Below are 15045 nucleotides of genomic sequence, written 5' to 3' on the forward strand. Positions count from 1 at the left end.
AGCTCATGGAGCGCTACCATCGTCTTGACATAAACATTCACGCTCGTTTTTTTATAACCATTTTCGAGTTTTTTTGAACCATTTTATGGTTTTCTTTTCAAAACGTCGAAAATTGTTATTTTTGAACCAGAAAAAAATGTTAAATTTTAAGCATGTTCAAAGTTTTTGTGGAAACACAAAATAATGGTTAAAATTTCAATGATGATTAACATTTTTCGTTCCGCGTCCGCCATTGTTTTTTTCATTCGGGTCAGGTAATTTTCGTCAAAACAATGCTTCGTTATTCTCTTGCAATTCACTAATAAGAAATGCGCCGTGATCGTCGGATTTTCAACTTAAATGGTGCAGTGGAAAAATGTGCCGAATATACCAACCGATGGGAACAAGGAAGATCCGGATATAGGATCCCGGTTTAAAGAAGAAAAGCAGGAGAAAAGGTGAGTTTTTTCATATACTATTGGATGTCTTCAGGAAATTTCGCGATTAAAAAGCGGGATGATATAAATTTTGCAAAATTTGTTTTTAACTGTTTTGATTCTTCTAAAAAAAAATGTTTCTATTTTCCCAGGTCATTCCCCATGGTCATCTAGGCATGCGATTTCATCTTCCGGAGTAAGTGGGACGATCTGGAGCAAGATCCGGAACTTGACCCTCGGCAAATGGTGGATTGAAATTCAATTTTTATATTTCCCGAATCACGGTTTGACTGCAGTAGCTCAAGAAGTATGTTTTATTACGAGCAATTAACCAGTAGCCCTCCAAAGGAACCGGATTAGAAATTATTCATGTCAAGTTGTAGGATCCCCAGGCCGGGAGAGTACAGCATCATACGTGACCATACCTCAATCGAAGTTGTGAACCATCGATGGAAAAATAATTTTATGTTATGAATGAATGTTGTTGAATCCATGTTAAAAGATGTAACTTGTTAGTTTAATTCTATATCGTTTTAATTAAATAAAACAACAATGACGAATTATTTATTTTAATACATTTTTAAATACGTAATTAATTACGTAAATCTTCATTCAATCCTTAAAAGAAAGAATTTCGGCCCTTTTTTCCAAAAACGGGGGGCCCGGGGCAATTGCCCCCGTTTGCCCCCCCCTTAATCCGGCCTTGGTTATAACTTACTGAAAAATGGCATTATTTTGAATATTTTGTAGTATATCTCCTTTCTTAGTTGAAATATGTATTTAAAATGTTCTACAAAATTGTGTGTTTTAACAATTTGAACAACTTTCTCAAATATACCAAGTTTGTAAATTGTATACTAAAAAAAGATATTAAATAAAAACTAAAAATTACTTGTTAAAATTCTCGTTATTTTTAAAATGCTCGTAACTTTTATAATTTTCATACGATCTTAATGATGTCTTCAACCAAATTGCTTAAAATAATAAGATCTACAACTTTTGTGAAGGCATCAAGTCTCTAAACTAATTATTTCTAGAAATATTTTTTTATTTCCCTTCCAGGTGGAAAAATCACTTTTTTCTTTCAAGAATTTGATAGATCATCAAAAAATATAAAAATGTTGCGAAGACATCAAATGTCTATCGTTTATCGTTTGTCCGCAAATAATTTTGATCGCTTATTAGGTGCATTTACTCCTGTGTGCGGCGTTTGGATCGGAAGATTCGAGCTCAGAATTCCAGTCGATGGCGTCAAGCGTTTGTGAAGTAGTAACAAAATCGGCGTTCTTGAAATCGAGAAAAAAGGATGCCGGCTTCTTGATAGGAGTCACAACTTCAGAGATTTCTAGCGAAAGCAGCAGTTCCGGGTGGTGAGGAACAAGCTTAACCAGAGGCGCAGGTGCCAGTTCAATCGTAGCCAATTGGGATCCGTCGTTAACAAAACAGAGATCGAGCAAGCGAGCATTCTCATTCTAGACGCTGTTAATTTGTCGGAGAGTTGCTGTGCTGAGTGAGTCGAGGATCAAACTAGAGGGCGTAGAAAATGAAGATCTCGCTGGATCAGCAAACAAAAAACCGCACTGGGAGAAACACCATTTAAGTCCGGGCAGGTTGAAGTCGCCAATAATAAGAATGTCGTCCTCGGGAACAGTAAGGGAACACAACCGGGAAAGGCCGCGGGAAAACGACTCTACGAAGACCGCGCTTTTGGCTCGATCAGGAGGTAGGTATAAAACCCCAACGAAGAGCTTTCGAGTACCCAGATCGACACCGGATCGTCGTTCACTGGAACGGAAAAATCCATCACGGAGGGGAAGGTCGACGAAAGTTGAATACTTGCCTGTCAGTGCAGGCTGGAGAACCTCATCGCCGCAATCGAACTCAGGGCCGGGACGACTGATGCCGCTGGCTGAAATCAGCGCGACTGAGTCGAAGGGCTCCGAGGTCTCCGTAAAGCCTGGCTCGTTGCGTCCCGGTGAAGAAGCCCGTGAAGAAGCGAGGAATTGAGGATGCTCATGAAAGTCCAGATGATGTAGGTCGGCGTGGCTGGAATCGGAAATTTCATCACGCAATGGGAAGGTTCGAACACGAAAAATGTACTTGCCTGCAAATTTAGCAGGGAGTCTAAGTTTTTTTGCCCCTGGAGTTAGACACCACCATCAACATTCCTTCGAATACACACAAGTGTGGGTAATAAAAAAAGGTAATTGGGAAAATCAAAATATATCTGCAAAGCGAAAAACTATGCACTGATTTGCGTTTTAAATTATAGAAGCTAAAACAAACGCATTTTCATTGTTGAACAGTTTCTAAGTACATGAATTTTTCAGCAAATAAGAAACTTTCCCTTTTCAGTTTCATTTATGTTTAATTTTTTTTATTGATTAAGTTTGGTTCAAAACAACAATATACAACATCTAAAGCAAAAAGGGTGCTAAAAGAGTAGCATTTGACAGAAATATTACGGAATTGGTGCAAAAATTGTACCGATTCACTTTATTCTACAGTAACTCAAAGTTAATAAATTAAGTTCTTCTATTCCTTCTATTTTTTTTAAATATTTTCATTACATTCGAGAACATGGTAACAACCAAACAACATTGAAAAACAAATTATTTGATGATAAATGGTTATGAAAAATAACTACTATGAAAGGAAATGATAACACATGTGAAAATGGTGGCTCCAGAGATTAAAATCTCTAGAGATTTAGACCAAGTTAGTTTATTAATACCGATCCACAGACACATTAAAAAAAACACTCAAATTTAGTTTGAAATAATGTTCTTAGCAATAAAAATCACGTTAAAATTGTTAAAAAAAACTTCTGATGATAATGATTAATGATGAATAATGATTCAGCTTTTTTAAAACATAAAACCTTGCAGTACTTATAGCGTATTCACAACACAGAATCAAGATATCATTCATGAAAATTACAGGTACGAGTACCTGGTACCTGGCAATCAGTTGCACCATCCAGAACCCCATTTGACCAGTTTATGATAGGAAAAACAACTTCAGTCGTTCCGTTCCACTCAAGCAAAGATCCTAATCAGATTCAGTGTTTGGTGTGTAATGAAATTAACATCACTTTCTTGCTTTTTTTTCTCTCGCTCTATCTTTTTCAGAGTTCCCCTGGCGGCGGCGCCAAACACAGAACGTCGTTTTCCTTCCATCCGTCCGGCAGCAATCAACAGGCAACGATCCCCACGCTCTAGAAGGAGCAGGAGCAACAAGAAAAATTAGCAACGGTCCATTTCCCTCGATGGGCACCATTTTTTCTCGTCGCATCTTTTCATCGTCGTCGCCATCAACATTAGTCCTAGTGACAGTCGGACATCGAGACCAGACCGGACCAGACCATCAGCCAACTGGTTAACCGGTGTTTTTATTCTCTCCCTCTTCTTCTGTTTTTCTTGTCTGGGTCTGCCTCCTTTTCCGTCTGTCTCGGTCCTTCCTCAATCTACAAACGCCAGTCTAAGGGCTCGTATTCCTCTATAACAAATTAGAATAAGGACCAAAAGTATGCTAACGAAAAGGACTCTCACGACGGTCGTCTGTATCCTTGGCCTAGTGGCCATCGGAGAAATCGTGGCTGAAGGAGGCGTTGTAGTTAGTGGAACTGGTCTGGGAGCATCGAGGCCAGGATGCGGGAATGGCGATGGCAACAGCCATGCCGGGGCAGCAACAAGTGTCTCCAATTACGTTGCCCATAAAGGCGGAGGCGGAAGCAACAGTGCTAGTGTCGACCAGAATGGCACCAATTTAACGCTACCATCTTCGATAACTCCATTAGCGTTAATGTCCAAGCATGGTGGCGGCACTTCCGGTGGAGGGAAACATCAAGAGCAGGACGTATCACCGGTAACGCTGTCCACGGAATGGCCCCGGTTGGCCAGGTTGCTGCTCATGGCCAGCCTGTCCGTGATCGGCAGTGTCGGTAATGTCTTCATGATATCTTCGGTAATGATCGAAGACCATCTCAAAAAAGCAGGTATGGCCATCATTTGCTCGAACTCTCACAAACACACAAGTAGCAGTTTTTTTTTCCTTCCGTTTTCAATAATCACTAGAGAACTTTTGCTTCAATGCGTGAACAGTTCGTTTTTTAATCTTTCAGTACACATTGATGCGAGTTTTTTCCCAACTCAAGTTTCCCCTTTTCTTTACATATAGGAAAGCGTTTAGTATTCAAAGCTTCAACTTTTTGCTCTAATCTCTAACTATTTCTGTCTCGAGTTTTGAAGATTTCATAAGAGTCTAACTAGTTTTGTTGCCCCGTTAAACCCAAACGGCACCCGTTAGTACTTACTTTATTTTCGATTTTTGATACTACCTAATGATAATCCCAATAACATCAGCTACCAATTTCATTTCGCAATTGCAGCCACTATAGTAGAAACCGTAGAGACAACTTTTCTCTTTTAATACGAACTTCCTTCCTATCTTTTTAGTGCAAAAACTTTACCTACCTATCTATAGATACCAGCGCTAGAGCTTCAATAGAGATTTCGGATATTTTCTTCCTTTCACAACTATCGTTCATTTTTTCTTTTCAACCAACTAGTATTTCGTTAACACACGTGTCGGTGAGCCGAAAGTTTTCCCATATGTTCCCACATTTTATATACCCAATACTAGGTATACAAATACAGTCTCAGAAAACGGAGCAGCAATACTGGAAAAAGGATTATTTTTTTAAAGTTACGTTCCACATTGCAAAGATTTTGGTTTTTTTTCTCTTTCTTTTCATTACTATTTCAATAACTAGAAAAAGATTTTTTCGTAGTGAAGAAAAATCGCTTTCAGCGAAGAACAAGAAAAACTTATTCCAACAAATAATAAGTTCTATGGAGTTACATTAAGGTTGCCAGATTTCCCGGTTTTATCCGGGTTTGCCGGAATGTTTAATACAAAATTTGGGAACAGTCCGGCCCAGCCCGGTTGCCAAGATTTCATTGAAAAATGCCCGGATTTTAACCCAGATTTATTCCCTTCATTTGGCGAATCAAACAAAAAAAATGACAACGCCTCTAAATCGATTTTTTTTTTGAGCAAGTTTTGTAAAAATAATCATGAAAGTCTTTTTGGAAGCCCTAAATACGTTTCAAAATCTGTAGATAAGTTTTGAAGAAAAAAAAAATTAATTTTTTTCTCTTGATTTTTGTTGAGTAATTTCTGGCTATTGAGAAAATTTGCCCAGATTGCGTCACTTTTGAAATCGCATGCCTGGATTTTGTCAGGTTTTTATATAAAATTGCCCGGTTTGTCCGACCCGGATACTTGCTGAAAAAATTCTGGCAACCTTTAGTTACATGGCTAAAGTATGGCTATATAAAGTTAATCATAAAAATGGTAGTTACTGAAGACTGCACTCGAAAAAATTACTAGGAGAGAACTGTACAAGACGCACCAGCGAGGTAAAATGGCCCATGCCATTCTTTCTCAAAAATACACTAACCTTTGGCTCCGAATGGTGGTTTTCTTCATTTTTAATGTAGCAAACGAGCTTTTTGATCTTTTTTTAGATGAAAAGTTCACAAAAACGACTTTAATTCTTAAAAACAGAAGGATAATTGGATTCGACTTAAAACTTGTTATTTTTTATGGTTAACATATAAGGTTTTATAGTAAACCAGTGTGAGCTATCTGATCCAACTGCAGCTTTTCGTAATAACACTCGTATGCACTTTCGAATGACTATTAATATTTTTTCTATATTTCACTAACTTCCCACAAATTTTAACTGAAATTAATCATATCAAAATTGGGGCAGAATGCCCGCAAAACCACGTGTTTCAGGCTCAAATTTTGAATGCTGTTAACTTTGGAGAAAAACCAAATGTCAAAACAAAATGTCTTTCTTTTTATTTGCTGACTCCCAAATTACGACAAGAATGCATAATCATAACAAATTTCGTCTTTGTTTGAGTTAAAAAGGTGCACCAATATTTGACTCGAAAAAATTATCGGCCGCCATGTTTGCCGCGATATCAGTCGAGAAATATAAATTCGTTGCCTACCTGAAGGCGTTTTACCTATAAGGATATAAAAAATTGAATTTTGAATAGCAAAATTTTCGCTAAATTGAGCAATAATAAATGATTTTTTCCAAAGTATAGTTAGTTTGCCACAATACGATGAACATGTAATAAAAAATTTGATGTTTCAATAACTTTATTCCGTATAATCAGTATACCATTTCTCACCACCCATTCGGTATGGTGCGTTCTGTCCACTAGTTTTGGCGTTCTACCCCGCGGCTTGTTTTCTGGCTGTTTAAGATTTTCACAAAAATATAACCAAAATCGTGTTTTTAACATATTTTTTCTATTTAATAAGATGTAAATGTGATCCCTGAATCGTCGTGAACTTTCAATTTGGTTCATAGATGATGGGTATCGCTGTAAATAGCGATTATGCTTAACTGGTGCGTCTTGTACAGTTTTCCCCTACACATTCTTTCGTGTAGCATTTGTGGGTATTGCTAACGGGTGGCAACTAAAATTTTGGAATTTCTTTTTCAAGCTGTGAAAAAAGTCAAGTGTACTTGAAGAAGATTTGAGTCATTGGAATTAAAGGTACATTTGCCATTGATGAAAAAAATATTGAAAACGGTCCATAATCGGCCGTTCTCCGAAGCAATATCGAGACCCAGATTATCCTATGCAGCGCTTGTCTGGTGGCCCAAAATATTACAGGAAAGAACACGGAAAAACTATGTAAATTACAAAGAGTAGCATGTCTTCCAATAACTGGAGCATCAAAGAAAACTCCATCGTCGGCGCTGGACACAATCTTGAATTTTTTGCCTCTACATGAGTACGTGCAGTTGGAGGCAGAAAAAGCAGCTTTAAGATTAAAACGAACTGATCTATTACAAAATTTGGAGCTTAAAGGGCACCTAAAAATTCCGAATAGGTTCAACATGAACGAGTTAGTTGCATCCGTTCAAGACTGGATGATTACTAAACCAAATTTTTATACTAGTTTCAAAGTTATTGCTACGGATCGATCTATATGGGCACAGGGTGGCCCTACAAATAGGATAGAAAAGATAAATTTCTTCCCTTATGGCTTAAAAATGAATAATAATGCTGGTGCCCAGGCCCATGGCCCAGGGCCCAGGGGTAACCATCTCGATTCCAGTGGGAGGCTGGCCCACAGTTTTTCAAACAGAAGTCTATGCGATATATTGTTAAGTGGAAATATGTTTCAAGAGAATGTACACGCTAATATTTGCATATACTTAGACAATCAAGCAGCAATACGGGCTCTGAAAGCCCCAATGTGCAATTCAAAGCTAGTGTGGGATTGTACTAATGCTTTGAATCAATTATCAATCCAAAATCAAGTGAACCTATACTGGGTTCCAGGCCACTGTGGTATAGAAGGAAACGAAAAAGCAGATGCATTCCCTAGGAAAGGATCTGAAAGACGCATGACTGGCCCTGAACCTTTCCGTGAAGTATCAACTTGTGCTCTAACAAGTGAATTAAAAAAAATGGGAGAACACAATAGGATCAAATTCAAATGGCCTGTAGCCATCGGTGCTAGACAATCTAAAATATTCATAAAGCCCGATTCCAAGAAAACTTGTGAACTTCTAAGTCTATCGAAAAGGGATCTAAAAACAATTACAGACCTTTTCACAGAGCACTGTCCATTAGACTGAGTCGATTTGGGGTCATTTTCGAATTTCTCAAACCCTGGGGTCTCAAAAGCTTCGTTTTGGTCCAAAACTCATCCATGATTTTTTGCAGAATTTTTAAGTAATGTGTACATGAGTAAATTTGGACTTTTAGGTTTGTATGGGAAAAATGAATATTTTGTACTGAAAAATCAACATCATTTTTGTTTCTTCTGTAGAACCGAGCCTGCTAATGGTTTTTGTGCCAATTTATAAATTTCTTACAGGAAATTTTCCACTGAACAACTTTGTCGAAGACCAAAAATTCGTATCTTATTAGACAAAAAAGTTATTAGCTGTTTAACAGGAGTATGTCTTTTGGCATTGATAAACAACAAATTCAATTGACACCACTGCTTGTGCCCCGCGAAGTATTGCATGAAAAGTAGTCATGCAATACCTCGCACGGCACACAACAGTGGTGTCTATTGAATTTATTGTTTATCAATGCCAAAAGACATACCTCTGTTGAACAGCTAATAACTTTTTTGTCTAATAAGATACGAATTGACGGTCTTCGACAAAGTTGTTCAGCGGAAAATTTCCTTTAGGAATTTTATAAATTGGCACAAAAACCACCAGCTAGCTCGGTTGCACAGAAGATACAAAAATGATGTTGATTTTTCAGTACAAAATATTCAATTTTCCCATACAAACCTAAAAGTCCAAATTTACTCATGTAAACGTTACTTAAAAATTCCGCAAAAAATCATGGATGAGTTTTGGACCAAAACGAAGCTTTTGAGACCCCAGGGTTTGAGAAATTCGAAAATGACCCCAAATCGACTCAGTCTACTGTCCATGCAACTACCACTTACATAAAATAGGCAAACTCAGTAATGTGGTGGGATTCATAAGAAATACCATCCCAAACTAGAACAATGTCTCGATTTCGACTACAACTGTCATCTTTATCAATGGTGACAGTATTGCGTAAGCAGACAATTAATAAATTGGGTTATTCCACAAAAGATCACAAAAAGTTGGTCGCAGTGGATCTTCTCATACAAAAAAAGCTTCCTTTTGATATCGGAACAGGAGCGTTGTACGACCTTCATGTCAACTTTGTGAATACATCTCTTGATTCTACCAATCAATTATTTGCAGTTTTTGGTCTCCAATTATTTTTGTACACCAATGAGCTCAAAGTTCTGAAAAAATCTTCGATTGTGGTTCTTGGGTGCAAATGGGATCGAATGGGTATTCAGGAAGGATTGTGTTTTTTTTTTTGGCAAAATGCAATGACGCTTTATCCGGCCAAAGCACGTATTGTCCAACTGCATGATGTTTGTGTAAAAACGGCATCAAAATTTTCCTCAAACATTCATTCTGACACACATCTTGATTGTTAGCCAAACCAAACTGCTTGAACCATGGCTCAGAAAAACCTCTCTCAGGAATGGCGATGATCAGCATCACTTAATGTTCAAACTTATGTTTGAAGTTGAATTTAATGATGTATTTAAAGATGTAGTAGAACTATCCTTGGAATAGTATCGTTCGTTTCCGGGGATGTGCGTCTTCGAAAAAGGGAAGTAACTTTCGTTCATCAAAACATAATATTTCGGAAATCGGATTAGTCGAAATCTGATCCTCAGTGTGTTCTGGGGTTATTGTCTTCTTTCGGTACTTAATTCCAACTTTTTTCAATGTCTTGCCAATGCACAGTGGTGCAGAACATCAATCTAGCTGTACGAAATTAATAGCGCCCAGGGATGAAAAGATAGACATTTGATGTCTTGAGCAACATTATTCAGTTTTACAAGGAGCATATTCCAGTATCAAAATTTTTGCCGAGGGGTCCACCGATAGCGAGATAAAAATGCTAACTTTTTTGTTTTTCAAATTAGGGCTTTGATGTCTTCGACAAAGTTGTTTATCTGATCAAAATACATAAGTTTGTTGAGTAAGTCAAAGTCCTGTCACATCACTCTCAGGAGTTACAGTCAAAGTAAAAAAAAACTCTTGAAAAAACAGTTTTTTGAACCTGACATGTTGTAGATTGGATAAAATGGTTCGCTGTCTTTGAATCAAAGTTGTAACAAGCCACGATCTACAATTGTCTCATACATTATGATGGGTTTAGAAGTTGCTGGAGCTCTATAGAAAGCATTTAGTGTATTTTATTTGCAGTTTTGGAAGGCTCGTTCATCGAAAAGTGCACATTTTCGCAGCACCCCGTTTTTTGTGATTATTTTTGATGATAAGCGGAACCGTTTCCATTTGAAATGAGCGCGGAAATCGGTGGAACTAGTAGAGATTTGAATGATTGAAAATACACATTTTATGTAAAAATTACCTATTTTACTTATAGAAAAAACGTTAAAACATTTAATTTATTAATAAAGTGTTGCAGTTTTCTTTTATATATTTTGTTTTATTAAAAGACATTTAAATTCGATTTTTCAAATCATTTCAACCCCAAAAAAATGAATGGAACTTATCTGTTAAATTTGGTAGAGCACTAAATTAGTATTTGAATAATAGAATTTTGCCATTCCAATATAACTGCTTCAACTGGTTCCAAGTAACTGTATGCAAGTTACCAATCCTACAAGCAATTCGCTTTTGTCTTTTCGTTGAGTCATAAGTTTTAATCGAATTTAAATGCCTTTTAATAAAACAAAATATATCAAAGAAAAAAGCAACATTTTATTAATCAATTAAATGTTTTAACGTTTTTTCTATAAGTAAAATAGGTAATTTTTACATAAAATGTGTATTTTCAATCATTCAAATCTCTACTAGTTTCACCGATTTCCGCGCTCATTTCAAATGGAAACGGTTCCGCTTATCATAAAAAATAATCACAAAAAACGGGGTGTTGCGAAAATGTGCACTTTTCGATGGACGAGCCTTCCAAAATTGCCAATAAAATACACTAAATGCTTTCTATAGAGCTTCAGCAACTTCTAAACCCATCATAATGTATGAGACAATTGTAGATCGTGGCTTGTTACAACTTTGATTCAAAGACAGCGAACCATTTTATCCAATCTACAACGTGTCAGGTTCAAAAAACTGTTTTTTTCAAGAGATTTTTTTTACTTTGACTGTAACTCCTGAAGGTGATATGACAGGACTTTGACTTATTCAACAAACTTATGTATTTTGATCAGATAAACAACTTTGTTGAAGACATCAAAGCCCTAATTTGAAAAACAAAAAAGTTAGCATTTTTATCTCGCTATCGGTGGACCCCTCGGCAAAAATTTTGATACTGGAATATGCTCCTTGTAAAACTGAATAATGTTGCTGAAGACATCAAATGTCTATCTTTTCATCCCTGGGCACTATTAACTTCGTACAGCTAGATTGATGTTCTGCACCACTGTGCAATGTACTGGTGAGAAAAAAATAACTTTTTGGCGGGGATGGCTCAGTGAATCCTTATTTTTGAAGGTACGAGAAAGAGAACGAAGTCCTTTTGCGTCCATAATTTTTGCTAGTCTAATACTACCTTGCTTGCGAATAGGGTAACGGACTTATTTTGGACCAGTGGACCAATTTTGGACCACCTTGTCTTGCTCTCTTAGAAGGCAAATAATCATGAAAAAAATTAGTACATTACATTAAATGCCCGGGCTTCAACAATAATTGCTAAAAAATTTCATGATTATTTGCTTTCTAAGAGAGCTAAAAAAAAGTGGTCCAAAATTGGTCCTCTGATCCAAAATAAGTCCGTTACCCTTGTTGTTGGGGATTTTAGGATATAGTAAACAGTGGAAGCCGCCATATTTTTACTTTTAAAATGTTGTACTGTATACTTTTTGGCGAAATTTTTCTACAGTTCGTAGAACTGTACAACGCGCTCGCGAAACGCTTCTTGTTTCGTCGGCAAACATAAACAAAACAAAAAATACTGGCGACAAGAGGAAAAGAAAAGATAACACACATACTATCATTTTTCTCTGAGCTCGTTTATGTTTGAGTATCGGGGCCTCGAAAAAAATCCAAAATTTTAGTTACCACCCGTAAGCCTATTCATCAATCTTGCGTTGTTCGACGCGTCCCTTTGCTCTTGCCACTTGAGCATTTAACTAGTTCCAGTTCGCTTCTCCGTATCGTAGTTTCGACAGTGTTACGCTCGCAAGGAGACATCTCTCTCAATGACTTTCGATGCATTCTCAGAACAGTACAAAACCCGAGCGGTTGTCGACCATTACTCCGACTCCGAGGTATTTCAGCTGCTGTTTCGATGATTCCGTCTGTACTCTAACAGTAATATCCATGTACGGAACAATTTTTTTGTTGATTACGAGCAGAACCTTGGTTTTATTGTGAAATATCTAAAGCTCAACTCCTTCCAACTTTTACCTCCTCGATTGTTGAGTGCCCTGTCAGCACAAATGTTGCACCGTCTTTTCGCTGACATCTGGGATACTGCAACATTCCCGGCCGACTGGATGCAGGGTTTCCTCGTAAAGGTCCCGAAGAAAGGAGATCTGACAGAGTGCGGTAACTGGCGAGGCATAACGTTGATCTGTACAACCCCCAAAGTACTCTGCAAAGTGATCCTGAACAGGATCCAGGAGAAAATTGACGCTACACTCTGACGGCAACAAGCTGGATTCCGATCCGGACGATCATGTGTGGACCACATCACAACGCTACGAATCATACTGGAACAAATCAACGAATTTCAGGACTCTCTTCTGCTGGTTTTCGTTGATTTCGAAAAAGCATTTGACCGACTTAACCATGAAAACATCTGGGCGGCTCTAAGGCGACGAGGGGTCCCAGAGAATCTAGTCCATCTCATCGAAGCACAATACGAGGCATTTTCGTGCAAGGTCTTGCACGATGGTGTCTTGTCCGAACCAATCCCGGTTACTGCTGGAGTGAGACAAGGATGTATCTTATCACCGCTACTTTTTCTCATCGTAATAGATGAGATTCTGACTGGTTCGATCGACTGTGCACCGAACCGAGGTTTGCCGTGGAATCCTTCAACAATGGAGCAACTGAACGACCTTGACCTGGCTGACGATATTGTTTTGCACAGGTCCAAGTATAGAAACCTGTGAAACAGAGCAGTAGATCGTTACCCGGTTTCAATTCGGTTTGTAAGTCAAGTCTTGATTTTCGAAGAATCTTCCTATTATAATGCAGAATGTATTGAAAAACTCGTATCCTGTAAAGCTCTGTCACTCTGTCAACATCCGGATGGCGTCCCCTGTGGATTTTCCTTTCCGCAAACCGAACTTTCTGTCCAACAGTTCACTTTCTCTGAAGATAGTAAGTCTGCTAAATATTTTCTCCTGCAGTAGTTTACCGAGGGTATCCAGCAGACAAACTAGTCCATACGATGCTGGGTACCATGGGGATTTTCCCGGTTTCGGTTATAACACCAACTTTGCCGTGGTCCATAGGTTGGAGGAAGACCCCTCGTCGAGACACTTTTGAAGCAACATTCTGAAAGTATCCGGAATGGTCTGTACCATCATCTTCAGTATTCCTTTAGAAATTCCGTCCGGACCAGGGATCTTAAATATTCACCGCAAGTCGTTTCTCTAGTTTCTCTATCGGCATCGTTCTCGTCTGTTGAACTCACCGTCTGGCTTTCAAGCAGCTAACACAAAGCAAACTTCGGACGTTTCTAGTCGAAAGTCATCCTATATGACCATCTGCCCATTTTTATGGTTTTAGACCTATACTTTGTTAAACGGTTAACGGTCGTTAAATAAAATAAACAAACAACACCTATACTTGGTTCTCCATAGCTTCTTCTATCATATCTCTGTAATAGTAGGACATTGCCACGTGCACGAGTCCTTTTGACTTCCTGGACGTTTTTTCCAAAGTCGGACATCTTAGGATCTCTACCCATCAGTAGCAAAACATACGCATATGCTCTTCTTTGATCTTCACGATGATCGCAACGTTCCAACTACTTTTTCAGTTTAAAGTGTATACTTTCCATAAAAAAATTTAAAAAAAAATATTGATGACAATCACTATTCGATTTTTGTCCGTCTGATCTCTCATAGTGCATCTGTTTGATCTAACGTCCATTCTGACTAGCTTCCATTCGGCTGAGCCTTATGACCTTCAATTGGATTGACCACTTAAATTTCCTTAAGCTTCGTCTAATTTTAAAAAAAGGTTAAAAAAAAGTAAGAATATCAAAAGCATTTTATTCTGACCACTTTAAAAGTGTACAAAATTCAAGTTCTCTATCAATTAAATTACTTTTGAAATTGGAATTTCTTTTGAAAGAAGTTTTAAAAAAAATCAATCTTGATGGATTTTTATCAATAGCTTATCAAACTGTATTTAGCCTCGAGTCCATATAGCAAAGCAAGATATTAAGAATTCAGAACTCAAAATAGAGATTCCGAATACAGAATCGAAATCCAGAACTTAGATTCAGAATTTGAATTCAAAATTCCGAATCATTGTTAAAAACAAGAATTCAGATTCAAAATTCAGCTTCAGAAATCACATGATTCAAGAATCAGTAATAGAATTTTAAACCATATTTTTCTCATTTTTCATCATTTTTCTTTTTCACTTTTATTGTAAATTTTAAGTTTATTATTATAATAAATGTTGGATCAAGTCATACGTCCATGGTATATTTTTACATTAAAATGCAAATATCCCACACGAGAAACGTCAACCAGCGAAAATAAAACCTTAATCACGCCGGAAACCACCCAGCAAACATGAAATCGCATTAAAAATGATAACTCAAGTCATTAAAAACGTTACTGCGAATCCTAATTCCAACTAACGCAAGTGAAATGTCGTAAAAATCGTTACTCGAAGTCGTATTAAATAGTTTAAGTCAGATATGATAAAAAGTCCGCCATGTTTGCAGATTTTGAAGACGATTTCGTTCCTTTTTTTTCTCCGCGTGGGTCAAAAGAGATAACAGCTTTGTTGTTCTCTTTGCGACCAGCAGTGCAACTAGATTGCTAAAAATCAGATGGT

General features: G+C 37.5%; 2 protein-coding genes across 3 annotated transcripts in view; one reads left to right on the top strand and one right to left on the bottom strand.

Moving 5' to 3' along the window:
* The window catches only part of LOC129752426 (zinc finger MYM-type protein 5-like), a 2871-nt gene extending 2851 nt beyond the window's left edge, over positions 1-20 (bottom strand). The window contains exon 1 of the mRNA XM_055748207.1: positions 1-20. This exon is cut by the window's left edge and continues 25 nt beyond it. Within this exon, the coding sequence (XP_055604182.1) occupies positions 1-20 (20 nt within the window).
* The window catches only part of LOC129757972 (melatonin receptor type 1B-like), a 28134-nt gene that overhangs the window by 694 nt on the left and 12395 nt on the right, over positions 1-15045 (top strand). Inside the window, exons 1-2 of one of the 2 annotated variants that reach the window (XM_055755389.1) lie at positions 1649-2619; positions 3548-4413. In XM_055755389.1, coding sequence (XP_055611364.1) covers positions 3945-4413 — 469 coding nt within the window. In that variant the 5' untranslated portion in view covers positions 1649-2619; positions 3548-3944. Of the gene's footprint in view, positions 1-1648; positions 2620-3547; positions 4414-15045 lie in introns of those variants that run through there. The other variant, XM_055755390.1, reaches the window with a different exon arrangement.

The sequence above is a fragment of the Uranotaenia lowii genome, chromosome 3 (assembly GCF_029784155.1).
Source record: "Uranotaenia lowii strain MFRU-FL chromosome 3, ASM2978415v1, whole genome shotgun sequence".
NCBI lineage: Eukaryota > Metazoa > Arthropoda > Insecta > Diptera > Culicidae > Uranotaenia > Uranotaenia lowii.